At 39.8% G+C, this 16448-nt stretch overlaps 1 protein-coding gene across 1 annotated transcript in view; it reads left to right on the forward strand.

Moving 5' to 3' along the window:
- The window catches only part of astn1 (astrotactin 1), a 377251-nt gene that overhangs the window by 79014 nt on the left and 281789 nt on the right, over window positions 1-16448 (forward strand). Inside the window, exons 3-5 of the mRNA XM_026312724.1 lie at window positions 9393-9643; window positions 9977-10119; window positions 12115-12264. Of these exons, the coding sequence (XP_026168509.1) occupies window positions 9393-9643; window positions 9977-10119; window positions 12115-12264 (544 nt within the window). The remainder of the gene's footprint in view (window positions 1-9392; window positions 9644-9976; window positions 10120-12114; window positions 12265-16448) is intronic.

Consider the following 16448-nt stretch of genomic DNA (forward strand, 5'->3'; position numbering starts at 1 on the left):
CACACATTCCCTGTGCACTATCAGAACCTTCGCTGCTTGCAGGGAGGTTTGGGTGTCGGGATAGACCAGGAACAGGCTAGTCAAGGGGCCTTAGGAGGCCGCCGAGGAGCAGGAGGTGTCTGGTCCGAGGAGGAAGGGGTCAGAGCTGGAGCGACCACTGGTTGAGGGCGGTGATTGGGACTGGGAACTCGGGGCCCAGTGGGACGTCTCACCCTCGGACAATAAGCATGGCGCCCACGCCGTGCCCCAGGAGTGCGAGAGGGGGCTGTAACATGGTGTTGAAACCTCTCCACCTCGTCTGCAGTGGATTGGAGCTCAAGTGTGGTCCAAATAAGCCATCACAGCTAATGGGACCCTCCAACAAATCCTTCCTCACCGTCTCTGGGATGGGAGAGACGTGCAGCCAAATATTCCGGTGCACCATCGTCTTCCATGTGGCGATGCGGGCCGCTCCTACACCGCAGAGAGCCAGAATAGCGCCCGCCATCCTGCTAACCTCCTTTGAGTGATCAGGCGGGAGGGCCTCGGGTTCCACTGCAAGCTCGGACAGGGAGTGAGCCAGGATGGCGATGTTATTAGCTGCAGCGGCGGCCTGGAAGGCGCAGTGGTGGGACCTGTCTGCTAGATTAGCAGGTAGCACATCCTTCTGAGCTGAGCCGTAGCACGCACTTTGCTCCGAAAAGAGAGGCCAAGCTCTGTTCCAGCGCCGGGACCGCGGGAAAACCTTCTACTGTTAGGTCAGCCACCTGCGTGATGGGGGAGAAGGTCGACACCTGAGCTTTTAGCTTGGCTGGCTGTGATGCTGCAGCGGAGAGGAAAGCGGAGATGGTAAGTGATCGAGGCCAAACAGATACACGGCTTGGCACCTGCTGTGGGTTGTACCGGCCGAAGTGGCCATCCTGAAGCGGTTGGACCAGCTCAGGAGGGACGGGGAGCTCAGCTGTTAGCCGCCGTCATGATGATGCCCGGGAGCTCTTTTAACAGTTGAGCCATGGTCGGCAGAGGCATAGAAGAGGCCGGCTTAGGCTGCTCAGCTAGTATGCTAGCGGCAGACACTTGCACCGGCTCCTCGGAAGGGAGGGGGTGGAGCGGAGAGTCCTCCGGCGAGTGGAGGAGGCAGAGTCGTCTGACTCTGGGTCCAAGGCTAATTCCAGGATCGGTTAGAGCTCGTCATCCCGGCCGGGAGTTTCCTCGGCGGAGCACTCGGTGTGGGGCAAAGGGGGCCCACCCCAGGTGGACATAAACAAATTTCTCTTCAGTGTGCAGGCCCAAAGAGAGGAAATGACCCATAGCGATAGCCCAGAGGGCTACGCACCAATGAGACAGAACCTAATGTTTTAATGGTTTCTTATAACCATATGTTACTATTAATTCTGCAGCTTTGTGGTTTGAGCAGCATGTTGTGTAAAACAGCATCACAGTTCTTGTAAATCAGACTCATCTTTTTCCTTTTACAGGAGCTCTGATTCATTGATTGATTGAACAGATCAATTTACAGATTGATCAACAGAACGATTGAACAGTTCCTCAAATTTGTTTCATGAAGAAGGGTGAAAATATTCAGGCAGAAGCAAAGGATTGTGAGAAAGTGACCAGCAACAAGCAGCAGCAATTTAACCTTGAACTATTTTAACATTAGCATTAACATTAGCTCATTAATCTGAATTTTCCCATCTTCATTGTACAGGTTCCAGACTGTTCTATAGATGTGAACAGTCTAACAGTCTATTGGGGGCAGTCATGGCCTGGGGACAGTTGTGGCCTAATGGATAAGGAGTTGGACTTGTAACCTGAAAATCATGGGTTTGAGTCTCAGGTCTGGCAGGAATTGTCAGTGGGCAGAGTGAATAGCCAGCACCCTGTCCACCTCCAGTACTGTGACTGAGGTGAGACCGGGCTCCCAACTGCTCCCTGGGCGCTCCAGCGTTGCAGCCCACTGCTCTGGGTGTGTTCACTGCTGTGTGCACTTAGGTGGTAATGGAATTTCCCCATTGTGGGACTTATAAAGGGAACTAAGTTAACTGTGTGATTATTGTTAACTTAACACTCAGTATCACTAAACTGGATAAGGTTGATATTAAAGACTATATTGTACGAAGGAAAAATCTTCATGTTTTTGCTGTTTGCTATTTACAACACTCACTCAACATACTGTACACTCAAACTCACATTGCCATTGTCAGATTTTGAAGGCAGGAACCACAAGTGCTACTGTTCCACCAGGGCCCATTATTTGATTGCTCTATAGGAGTAACCTTCTCTGCACACTGAAAGAAACAGAAAGCAGCTGAGGGATGATTCTTTTGATGCAGATTTCCTGTTGATGTTTTCTGTCCATGTAAGCAGCAGGAATTTTCTGTTTACTGGTGTAACCACTGCAGCAGAAATACTTGGTCTCACCATGTCAGTGAGTGCTCAGTAAGACACAGCCAATAGCTGGATCAGTCTGTTGAAATGAATGCTGCCAATGTTAGTGCTTCACTTTCCATTTGAACTACAAAGACAATGAGTTGCCACCTTACCAGTGGCCATTGACCTATGTACTAAAACAACAGTAAACAAACATTCTGCTGCATCCATCCATCATCTATACCTGCTTAATCCTATTCAGGGTCACAGAGATCTGCTGGAGCCTATCCCAGCTCTCTTTGGGTGAAAGGCAGGGGTCCACCCTGGACAGGTCACCAGTCCATCACATGGCCACATAGAGACAAACAACCTCACACACTCACACTCACTCCTATGGGCAATTTAGAGTCACCAATCAACCTGACATACATGTTTTTGGACTGTGGGAGGAAACCAGAGTACCTGGAGAAAACCCACACAAGCACAGGGAGAACATGTAAACTCCACACAGAAAGGCCCCTGATGGGTTTCAAACCAGGAACTTTCATGCTGTGAGGCAATAGTGCTAACCACTAATCCACTGTGTTACCATTCTGCTGCAACACATTGCATTAATCTGTCAAAGAAGCACCTCTCACCACACACACTCACTATTATGGCTTCATGATGTATTAGCTTAACTGAATCAAATGATTTAAACCATTTTTTTATTACTCATTTTCAGCGGTAAAAACATTGAGTGAAGTGTGTGATAGGAAGTTATGACTTTCTGTCAATGTCAAACCCACTTACACATACAGTCTGTTGTTAATAATCCCTATAACTCTTTCAGCTTTTATTCCTTTTCATTCAAGATATTCAAATTTTACTTTAATAACACTGACCTAGGATTCAAGAATAAGCAGATGCTCAATGCATAAGAGGATTCAAAATCAAATACAATATGTGGCCCCTTGGCTATGATAGAGTTTTATTTTATTTAAAGCAAGAAACTTCCTTTTGCTATCTTGTAACTGTCAGACAGTCTAGATCTTTCTGCCTTTCTGTGTCGTAATGCCTTGCATCTAGAGACTAAGTGACAGATTGATAGCTCCATTCTAATGCCATGCCTGCTCTGTCAGACTGAGGAAGGCCATGTCTTCTGTCTCCCATTCAGGACTTACATGACAGGAGTGTAAGTCATAAAGAGCACTGGTGCCATTATAACATCATCCTCATCCGTTAGTAAGTGGATTATGGTGTTAGAGCACTGGCATGCTTTGATGTGTGGTTTGGATTTATTGGCTCTATAAGAGGACGCAGTCCACTTAGTCCTCACTTTGATTACAAGTAATGCCTGACATTATAGTTTTTCTTACTCATACAATCTATATTAGACAGCTTTGCACATGGGCACTAATGCAGGCTGATGGGTTTGAATTACACTTGTCACTGGGGAAGATTTGATTGAAAACCATTTTAAGCACAACATTTCATATCTTGTTTGTGTTTACAGTGTCTGTACTTCAAATAATAACAATAATAAATATATTTGTATTTGGTCACATTTTCCTTTACTATTTAGTTATGATCTAGAAACCAAATTAAACGTCTCTTAGAACAAAAAGCAATCTAAAGTAAGTAAGTCAGAATTATTATGAGGACAAGTAGCTATGTACGTTTTACAGATTTGAGCTTGAACACAGCCTACACCAGATGTGCTTCAGACATATTTTTCATCATTTAGTATTGTTAGAAATAATAAAACAGAAATCAAACAGATGGGTTTTGTTCAACATGTATTAACATTACTAATATTGGAATAAATGTGCCATTCTCTTATATTTTAAGTGTTTACATTGCCAGACAATGTCACAAAAGGACTAGAGAGAGAACTATAGCTGCAGTTAACATAATGGCCTGGGACTGTGATACATTTAATTTACTTAATTCACTGATATAAAAAAAATGTTTTCTGACTGCCTCTCAAATGTAAGGAGTTAACTCTCTTGTTACTTCATGTTTTTTTGTTTTTTTGCTTTATTATATTTACTAAATAGCCATAGACCTTTTCTCTTTGTCTTTTGGTGCTGGGTAGATAGAAACCAGTCCATTTGTTAGAGCATTTTCACTGAAAAGAGATGCCTGCTGCAGCTGGAAATGGGCTTGATGAGACTGGTGAAGCAAATACCAAATCAATAAACTGAAAGATGCTGAAACACTTAGAGCTGAGAGTTTGGTGCCAATTCTTTATTACTACAAGCAAATATTTTACATTTGATTGTTTGTTCCATTCTTAATATAAAATGTAAGGATTAAAAATATGTTAATAAATCTTAACACATTACATTCAGCTTCATTTTGTTTTGTTAGATGATTGAAGACCATATAAATCCTTACCCCAAGGTTCATTTTTCATCTAGAAAACCATCTAGAATGTCCTTAGTGTACAGTGAATGATTTATGTGATTGTGAATAGGAGACTTCATCAGTGACTTTCAAAGTCCTGAAAATTTAATCACTACAAACTAAATTACTCTGGTCTCCTTTTTGACCACTGTTCATGCAGATTCCCTGCATAAGTGGCCCATATCATGGTGTCATTTGTTAATGTCCTTGACGGTTAAGCAAACAACTTATGCAAATAAATGTCTACTTTTGCCAATTTAAATTAAAATGAGCAACTGAAAACCCATTTTTATTCAGCCTCTGAACTCCTAATATGTTTGAAAATTGATTTTTTATGTAAATTACTGATTGACATCCATTTTTCATTTCATCATTTTGCTCATCTTCCTGTAATGCTGCTTGTCTGACTGAACAGTAACACCAACCTATAGTATTGTTTTGGTGAGAATACTACGTGACATCACTGAATTAGTCATTTTATTTTCACAGTACATTGTAATGATATTAACAAAGGAAAATAGAAGTGAATTGTTTGATCACTTTATGCCAGGGGAAATATAGTCATCATCTGTACCCATCTGGCTGAAGGGAGAGCCTACCCAGTCATGTTATAATTTCTAACGTTAGAAATTGATGAATTCGTGTTTTCAAAAATCTCTCTCCATTGGCAAATTGCTGTTTTGTCACGTTGCCATTTTCAAAGCCCCCTTTGACAGTTTTCAAATTGCACAAAGTATCTGATTTATATTTAAGTTCTCAGCTAGGTAGCAACAGATTTAGCATGAGGATATGGCAGTTTGCAAATTCTGTGCATGTAACATTGTGTGTTTAGGTTCAAATTACATTCATGTCTGCATATTATCTGGTAAATGGTCTTATACTTGTACACTTAAGTTTTAGTTTTTTACACACTATTTTGCCCATTCACCCATTCACACACACAATCACACACTGATGGAACAGCCGCCAGGGGCAACTTGGGTTCATTTGGGTTCACTGTCTGTCCAAGGACAGACATTTCAACATGTGGAATAGTGAAGCCAGGGATTGAACCACCAACCCTTTGGTTCATGGCTGACCTCCTACCACCAAAGCCACAAACGCCCCCGCTCCACCCATCCCAACACTTTCAGTAACCCTACAAATACATGTAGCATAATGGACTGAAGATACAGAATGAGCAAACTCAAATTGGCCAGTACTCTGCTCTCGTTGCTTTTATTCATGATCTGATATTGAAACTGACAATTGCTGTCACGCCTGTGTTTCCACAGGCCATGTGCTCTTGACTTGTTATGACTTTGATCCATATTCTCCTTCTTGGCAGGAGTCTCAGCGTATGTTTTCAACTTCTCTGTTCTTTTTTTTTTACTTTCTCTGTCACTGTCTCTCTTGCTCCACTTTCTATCTGATTCTGTCTCTGCCTGCTAACCTGTCTCCAGGGCAGGCTCAGTGCCCCTCATCTGTCTATCTTGTACCCGTGCCCAGTCGTCTACACCCGTAGGTACTACTGTTGTTGCTGCTGCATCCATGAACCCCATAACCCTCATAAGTCATCAAAATCAGAGAGAAATTGTGAAAAATAAAAATAGTCAACTGACCCGACCCAGTCAACTGGTATCAGTGCTTCCTGGAGAACATGTATGACTTGATATTTAAAATCACAGTCAGCCTCTGTATTTCCACAAGCTGTGACCAGCACTGTTTTCCTACATTTTACAATCAGGCCTGTGATACAAAACTGACCTGTGTTTTGATCACACTTTTAAAGATGCTAACAATGGAGGGTTTTCTCCCTCGGCTGTTCCATCATGAACTTGGTGGTGGAAGATTCTGGTTTTTCGGACCACAAACATTTGTCCTTCTCTATCACACCCCTTATCACCCCTCCACGATTCCTGCACTGGCCCGGTGGACTCGCCATTTCTCTACCTCCACCCGAGAGGACTTTGCTGCTGTCTACACGTCTGTCAAAAGTCTCCCAGAGGCTTACCAACCTTCTTCAATCCAGGACACTACTTCATACCTCACTCACTTCAATAATTCTTGTTTAACTATTCTCAACAACATCGCCCCCCTGAAGCTAAAACGTTCCATCAAAAAGCCTGCCCATTGGATTAATAACGCAATTTGCCAACTCCGCAAAAAATGCAGACAAGCAGAGCGCAAATGGTACAAGGACAATTTGCAGGCATCTCTAACTACTATTAGAAACCTTATTTTTACTTTTCAAAAAGCTGTTAAATTCGCAAAATCCAAATTTCTCGCTGAAATCACCGTGCAAAATCCCCATAAACCAAAAGAGCTTTTGTCAATGGTGGATATCATCTTCAACCCAACTATTGATGTTTTTCCAAATGCTTCTGATGCAATATATGATAAATGGTCTAACTTTTTTATTGGGAAGATAGTGAGGTCAAAGTCTTACTTACTGTCTTCTCCATTACATTTCCCTGATAAGCCTCTATGCTCAACCACCGGAGCACCTTCAGTTCACTCTCTTCTCAAACCCTCAAAAATACTATTGCTCATCTGAAACCCACCCACTGTCCTTATGACAGTATCCCATCGCAATTTCTCAAACAAATTGCTGACATCATAGGTCCCGATCTCCTGGTCTTTATTAATGCTTGCTTAAAGACTTGTATGGTTCCAAACTGCCTGAAACATGCATCTGTAACTCCGCTCCTGTAAAAACCTAACCTCGATACATCCAAGCTAGAAAATTTCAGACCGATTTCCACTCTGCTCTTCATTTCAAAAATCCTTGAAAAGATTGCAGCTGCACTCTTTTCTTAATTTAAATCAACACTACGATTCTTTTCAGTCTGGCTTCAGGAAATTACATAGCACTGAATCTGCTCTTCTTAAGGTTACCAACTCCTAGGCACTGATGCAGGAAATGCTGTTGCTCTGGTCCTTTTAGACCTCAGCTCAGCTTTTGATATGATTGACCACTCTATTCTCATCTCACGAATGCAAAATCTTTTAGACTTTCATGGCACCGTTTTAAACTGGTTCCGGTCATTTCTAACCAACAGTATGTTCTCTGCCTGTATCGGCAAATACACCTCCTCAGCTATTCATCTCCCCTGTGGTGTCCCACTAGGATCCATTCTCTCCCCTACACTTTTCTCCCTCTACCTGCTCCCATTCTCAAAATTTGGGATATCATACCACCTATATGCAGATGATGCCCAGTTATATCTTTCAAATAGACGCAATAACACTAACTCCAAAGAAACGTTATCAGCCTGTCTTCAGGAATTTAAATCCTGGCTTACCCAAAACTCTTTAGCCCTAAACGAAAACAAGACTGAAGTCTTATTGTTTGGCCCAATTAAGTCTTACGATCTTAGCCAAGTCGATATGGGCGACCTGAATCCATACTCAACTTGATGCGCCAGAAATCTTGGCGTATTGTTTGACTCAGACCGCAAATTTGAAAAACATATCAACACTGTCATGTTTTTATCATCTATGTTAAGTGAAGCCCATTCTGTCAGCAAAAAATTTTGAAACAATAATTCATGCAGTCATTACCTCACGCCTCGACTACTGCGACTCTCTTTACTATAGAATATCCCAGTGCTCCATCGGTCGCCTTCAGTTGGTGCAAAACGCTGCTGCCAGGCTGTTGACAGGCACACGCAAGTTCGACCATATTTCACCCATTCTATCCACCTTACATTGGCTTCCCATGATGTCCACACTTTCATCTTTTAAATCCTTATTTTCTCACTTCACACTCATGATTCACTCCCTTAAAATACATAATTTCTTCTTGTTTGGTTGTTTGTACATTTCTGTTGTTGTATTTTTACCCGTCTTTTATGTATTGTACAGCACTTTGGTCAACCTGGTGTTGTTTGTGAAAAATGCTTTATAAATAAATGAAATGGAAAAAACTGAGATGAGATAGGTTTATAAACGATTATTTCAATTTACTGCATCTTGGGACTTAGGACATTGTACATTTCAAACATCTGTAGCTGTCATGTGCATCATGTGAAATATTTATTACTCAGGCCGTCCTTTGTAAACATACTACACGTACCTTCCTGTTCCTGCTTCAGTCAACCTTGACCACACTGGAATTAATTCTCAATCCTCAACAAGGTGGTAGCGAAAGTAGGTGCATTGTCTTATGTAACAGCAGTAAACATCAAAATCATTAATCATTAAAACATATCTGAATTTCAGTAAAAAAGTTTGGAAACCACTGCTTTCATGATTTAGACACTGATCTTAGTTTTTTCAGTGATGATGCTCTTTGTATAAAGGGAACAAATCACTGAGGATAATTAGCAGGTATCTTCTGGTTTTTGTAGACATTTCACATGGCCTTAAATTAAACAGCCATGTTCTGAACTTTGTTGGTACTTTGTTTCAAGGTGAAGTGGTTGCACAGTAGCATGAAAGATACTATCATTTAAAACACTGTAGGTGTTAGTCATTAAATAGCACCTGCAATCTTTTTTTCAAACTGTACTGTTGGTATCACAACTGTGACTCTGATCCATATTCCACTTGGCAAGATTTTCTGGCTCTGTTCTTTCCTGTGACTCTGTCTTCTCCCTCTTTCTCTCTTTCCTTTTTTCCCCTCCACTCCCCTTTCTCTATCTTTGCTCCAAATGCCACCCGTCTTCCCTTAGGGTGGGATGATTGCCCTTCTGCTGTCCATTCTGTGCCTGGTCCTGATCCTTTACACCCGCAGGCGCTGGTGCAAACGCCGTCGTATCCCTCAACCCCAGAAGAGTGCCAGTGCTGAGGCAGCTAATGAGATCCACTACATCCCCTCAGTGCTGATGGGAGGCCAGGCTCGGGAGAGCCTGAGGAACTCCCGGGGTCAGGGGCCGAACTCCAGCGGTACCCTCAGCATCCGGGAGACACCGATTCTGGATGGGTATAAGCAGAGTTGAATGGATGGGGGATGAATGTAGTCTGAAATAGTAAAAAAGTAACATGAAGTATAATAATAGTAATATGCTTTGTTATTCTGCATTTTGCACTGGCAATAAGATATTTGAATTCTTTGAAATTCATTCAGTTTGCTACTATTAACAAAATGTAGTTTGCTTCTTGAGGATTAAAGTTATTAAATGTACCACCTTTCAGTAGATTCTGTCACAGTTTAAACATTTGTGTGGTCCATTAAGCACATTAGCCACTTGTGATACTTATTCTAATTTAGGTAAGTCAAGATAATGTGATGCTAATTAATACCTTCCATCCCTAGGTATGAGTATGACATTACTGACCTACGTCACCATCTGCAGCGGGAGTGTATGAATGGGGGTGAGGAATTTGCCAGCCAAGTCACCCGAACCCTGGACTCCCTCCAGGGTTGTAATGACAAGAATAATATGGACCTCACACCTGGTAAATTGACTAATCCACAAACTGTCAGGTCCAACAGAGGCAGAGTAGATAATGAACATAAAAAATAAAAAAAAAAACTGCCATAAAGATTCACTATATATTTATATATTTCAGTGTATATATATATATATATATATATATATATATAATAGTTTCACAGTGAATCAAATACAGTAGATCTATCATGAAAAGGGGCTGAATGTATCTTTTCAACATTTATGTGTATGAGTATTGAATGTATGGCTCAGTCTCACCACTTTGTAAGGTCTAATTTGCAGCAGTAGGCAGGTGTATTTAACTTCAAATGGCTCAAATAAATCTAATTTATACTTCTTGCCTTTCTGGATGGCAGATAGACAAATTTAGCAAATAGCAAGTGAGAAATTTAAAAATGAAAACAGTGTCGCTCTCTGCTTGATGTGCTGTTAGACCACCTTTTTCTAAATATTTTAGTAAAAACTTGTAAGGCAATATGTTATATGCTTTAACAGCACAGTTGGAAGTAGCTGAGTGACACAAAGTTCTGCCCGATTTTCACTTGATTAATGGGGATCCTAATGCAATTACAGCGTACCCACATATGTTTTCTATGTTATAAAAACAGGGGTGTGAATTGTCTCCTTCCCTGTGCCTATGGATATTTTCTGATGATTACAAATTACAAATCGTTTGCTTTCATTTTTAGTCTACAACCCATCATCAGCTGTTCTGTGTTAATAAAAACAAAGTAAGGGAGACCCTATGTCAAAAAGGTTAGAATTATCATTATTGGGAAATATTCGTGGACAAATACTCATTATGTTTGTCTACTTCAGGTATAAATATCAACAAAGCAGTTATTCAGAGACTGTATTCCTCAGACTTGAATTAATCAAAAAGCCATCCATGCCTGCCAGTAATTTGTTTTAGAGAATACATTTTTCATAATCAGTGTATGCTGGGGTTGTGCACCACATAAGAATTCCTCTATGAAGTGGAGTAGTTTTAAAACAGGTATACTAGCTGAATTTCTATTAGTAGTTTGATCAAGAGATTGGTTATGGTGGGAGCGCTCTCACATGGTGTTCTTATGGAAACCAAATAGCCCTAGCCCTGAGGTGATGGCAGCAAAGTAATCCTTATGCATTTAAGATGATTTATGTGATGGTCTAGAGAAATAGAAAATGCAAGTAGCATGCCATGCTTAGAATATTGAACAATATAAACAAGTATAGAGGTCACTCAGAAAATAACACTAGTGTTTGGACTAAAGCAAAAGAATAGTGAAATAGTTATCAATATATAAACACGTTTTTAAAAAAAACATGTTGCTATTAAATCTTTCCTGTTTTCATTAAAACATACAGTTTCAGTATAGTTTAGTGCAATAGGTTAATGCAGTATAACTGGTAGAACGGATGCTATGTTGTACTGTATCTCTACTTTACATGTTACAGAAAACCAACCAGGTGGTTATATATTTTTGTTCTTCAGGCTCTATGTTTCACCACATTTAATTCAAGAGACAAAACAATTTACTAAAAGCCAAAAATGTCAGGTTTATGGGATACTAGAAGAAAACATCATGGTATGAATGCAGTGAATAGTGTTCATTCTTTGGAGACCAGAAATAAATTTGGAGAGTGGACCGACTGCCAGGCTGACATTACCATTCCTTTAGCTATGCTGCTAGTATGGACACTAATTGACACAATTTTTCATTTGTTTAATGCAGATTACTATTGCAGAATGCCTGTTTTTTAATATTAGTTTTTATTGCTTCTGTTAAACCTCATTTTTTAATATGTATATTCCCTTAACAGGTTTTAACTTCATACTAGCTTCTCTCTCTTTAATTTAGACTTTTCCCCAGTAAACAACATGCTTGATGTCTTTCCTCAGCCTTTTAAAAGAGAATAACTTTTTTTCAATTTAGGAAGAAAGCTTTCAATCTGTGCCTCTACTACTCTTAGCCTGTTTTCCCCCTGTGTGTAACTATATCCCACTTCCCCACAGTGAGTGACAACACCAAGCTGGCCCTAATGAACAAATACAAGGACAACATCATTGCCACGAGTCCCATCGACAGCAACCACCAGCAGAATACCCTGCTTCCACACAACACCTCCACCAGCCAACGCAAGCGTCTCTCCAGCAATACCCGTGGTGAGTCACATCCCATAGATCTGTCTTGAAACTGAAAAAAAAAATCACATTTAACATCACTGCTTCATGAGTCTGCTTACTACCAGCAGCAACAAGCATTGCATTGTGTAGTTACATTGTTATATTTTAATGTCCAGATGCAATGGCTGTCATGTGGTTCACCAGGTGTTTTTTTTTTTTTTTTTTTTTTTAAATGGGTCACTCCTTGATTCAAAAGAGGACACAGAGTTGCAGAGTACAGACAGAGAGTGCTGAAATAACTGACGGGGCAAAGCAACGGCTAACGTGAGCCCTACAACTGATTTAAACCTAAGCCATCTGTTCATTACTGCCTGTTAGGCTGTTGGAATTAAAATAAGGTAACAGACTATTTTTAGTGCTCACCCACACAGCTATTTATTAAAAAAGCACATAAAACAAAAATGTTTTTTTTTTTTATTATTTGAGTTAGCATTTGATTTATTCTTGGTGTGTATGTCTGTTACCTTATAAACCTACAAGCCACATCTTACATTATATTTTGAAAGGCTATGCAGATTCTCCTCTAAGTTTAGGACACACACAGACATACACAAAAATAAAATAAAAATGAGGTATAAATTGGAGTTTCATGTTCATCCCACAGCAGCATTGTGATCGGTGTCCAGCTGCACTTCTTTTATGCCCAAATGTTTATCTCTCACAGCTTTATAGCCTGCAAGAAATCACAGTGAGTCACTGAATGCCACCACCCAGGTTTAATCATTGACAACATCATGAATGCCCTTTGGAAAACTCCCAAGGACCTGGAGACATTTTCAACTTGTTGGGCGAATGTTATCAATAATACAATAAAGAACACAGGGCTATGTTAGAAAAATTAAATCAGGATACACATTGTTTATGCAGGATAAGCCCAGTGTTAAAATCTTATTATCCTGAGATGAATCCTCTAACAATGAATCAGTAAAATGTTTAGTGTGAATGTGGTGTGAATGTGAAACATCTAACATATCTAGTATATACATCTTTTTGTTAATTGTGGTATTTTTCCAAACACAAATTTAACTTTATGTTCCATGTTCCCATTCAAATCAATCTGAAGTTTGTGCTTGATTTATTTATACTCCCACTGTTACCATCACAATCTTCTATCTTTGCTCACGTTCATCTCTGCCTGCCCAAGCTGTGATAGTGTAGGAGCTGTACTGCATGACAGGAGATTGAGGAGAGAGGCTACCGTTGATGAAATGGAGAGACATTATCCCATTATGATAAACATGACAAAAAGAAGGCAGCGACATTTTCAAAATGTCATTTTGGAAATTTTCACTTGACCTCAGACCATAATTCACATTCCTCCACACTTTCCTGCATCGATGCTTCATTCTCAGTTCATTTTTAAAAAAACCTGTAGTTTTTCTAACAGAGATATTAAGAAAAACATAGTAAACACAGCAATTCTTCAAACTGCCAGGAAAATTTTTAATTGTAAAGCTGTACACAGGAACACAAGGAAGGTATCCATATGTGCATTTTATCACGCCCACCTCAAATATATTTGTTCCGTCAGTCATTTTATTTACATTTCATTTATGATTTTTAGAAACCCAACATGACTCTTGAAACACTTTGGTTTCTTGGTATAGAAATAAGAAGCACATTCATTTTCTTTGTTTCTCTCACTCTTTCTTTGACTATACCTGCAGCCACCTAAGCTATCCCAGAGTACAGTGAGAACTCAAATCAGAGAAACATGTGACAGAAAAACATTTAGCTTAAATCTTTTATCAATGATAAAAGGAGTGAACGAAGAGCAAACACCAAACTCCAAGCTGCAGTGTTGGAATATTCCAGTGCCTGGAAACTTTCAGTGAACTGAAAATAACACAATGCTGTTTATCTTCTCGGTCTTTAGGGCTTTATACTTAAGTCATGAAAAGTCAAAAGGTCCAAAACTGACATTAATACTATGTCAAAAAAAAAACAACCTCCTGGTTCATTTTAATGAGGTGATTTGGCACAACGGGGTTGATGACATAAAATGCCTCTGGTAAAAAAATTAATAAATACACAAAATGTAGTCTTGTCTGGCAGTGCCATCCTACAGCATATTGCACTTTTTCATCAAATTTCTGAAGGTGCTCATTCCTAGTAGATAATGTTGGAATCTGACTGGCACATTTCTAGAGTCTATGTAAAAATAATAACTATGAGAACTTTGCATAAACCTACAGGATACTGCTTGAAAACAGTCTAATAGCATGTCTGCCCCTGAAAAATGATGGCATTTATGATGTGTTTAAACACTTAAGTCTTTGTACTTCTTGACAAAATCCTTTTGTGGCCATGCACATAGTGATGACTGTGTCTGAAACGGGTGTGAAGTTGTTGCAGCACTGCAAAAACTCCTAGGGACCAGGACAGGCTGGGTGGTTGGGTTTAAAAAGCATCTTAATGGAGCTTGTCCTTTACCAACAACCAAACATTGTTTCTTAATGGTGGCTATAGCTACAGTATAGTTTCATGTGACTCATAACAGTCAGGGACTCAGAAACAAGGAATTCCATATGAACAGTGGTGCCAGATCAGTAAATGATGGTGTTGTTTTGGAAAATATTTTGCTCTTTAAATTGGATATTTTATTACAAATTGTTGTACATTTTAGCATCTGTTGAGTCTTCAAACCCATGAATGTACTGCTCAAACTATGCTTCTCTGGACCGTATTTTAATTTCTCACCTGCAGGAACATGCTCTGCACACCCACCACTACCACTACTTGTTGTTGAGTCATCACATCAGCAATCATCAGTAATTATGTTTCTACCAAACCCAGTGAGACAGGCTTTTAAAGTGTCCACATTTTACGCACAGGGGAAGTTTACTTTAGGGTTAATCTTTTGTGTTAATTTTAACTTGGATGAACTTACATTAATTATCGTGGGTTAACCAACACAACCAACAAAGCAATTCAACATTATATCATTAGAAAATGAACATGGGGTATACCACTAAAAAACTGTAATAACAAAAGCTCTTCCATCAAAATCTTTTACAGTCCACAAGCAAAATAAAGCAAATCTGGCTTTACACAGTTCCTTCCTCAGGTTATTGCCTCTGTCTCTTTTTCTGACTGCATTTGTTGAAGTTTAGACTACACCCTGGTCTGCTTTTTTCTGTTTGCCAGCCAACCCGCTGACAGCAACATTACAGCTCTAAGCTCAGAAAAAGAAAGGGCTCCTGATTAATTGAGTCACATTTTATTCATTTTCACTGCATATGAAGCTAGAAAGTTAAAGGAAGAAATCCTTGTCTGTTCGCTTTAATTGTTATATCAGTTGCTTCAGCTCGTCATGAAAAAACAGAATGATTGGTTTCCTAATGCATCCAAACAACACACATACACATAACACCTTTAAAATGAAATGCCTATAGGTTAGTGCTCTCCAAAGCTAGCTGCATAGGAATGAGGCTGTCTAAGCTGCCAATTAGATCTGCTTCATGCAGATTTTAGTCATTGTTGTTGGTGTTTCCAGTCAGCTGTTTTTATCTTTGTTATAAAATATGCATAGACAGAGCTATCATTGTCCTTAGTGGACAACTTCTGTGCATGTGTGAGTCAGAGGCAGGTAAGGTAATGACTCTTTCCCTTTTTGCTGGAGATGTCTAAGTGCCTCTCTTTGCTCCATATGTCAGGACATTTAATGTACTCCAGAGTTACCTCTAGAGAAACTAAAAGTACCACCATTGCCATATGGGAGAAAGCAGTGTGAAAGATAGTGAGTGTTGAGTACCTCATCAGTATTTCATGATTATTATTGCTAAGCAGATGTACCATTTATTCCTAATTAGTTGTGGACCATACATACAATATTAACGATGTCTACATCAATGGATCAGGTCAATGTTATATTTCTGCACACATAATAAAGATTGCCTCCATCATTCGTCATGAATGATTATGACAACATAAAGATAGTGGGGGATTTGGGGTGATTTTAAAATCCCCTGTGCTGATCAGTAATTTAATCCTGTCTGCAGTGTCTACGTGGGTCATTTTTTTCTACTGTTTTTCAGTGAACTTGCTTGTCCTGTAATTCCTGTGTTTTGAAGTGTATCCATTTCTGTTATCACAGGGCCCATGGACAATCACCTGATTAAGTGTATTTATGATTTCACTGTGCATTGATTACTCAGCAGGAG

The sequence above is a fragment of the Mastacembelus armatus genome, chromosome 17, assembly GCF_900324485.2.
Source record: "Mastacembelus armatus chromosome 17, fMasArm1.2, whole genome shotgun sequence".
Taxonomy (NCBI): Eukaryota; Metazoa; Chordata; class Actinopteri; order Synbranchiformes; family Mastacembelidae; genus Mastacembelus; species Mastacembelus armatus.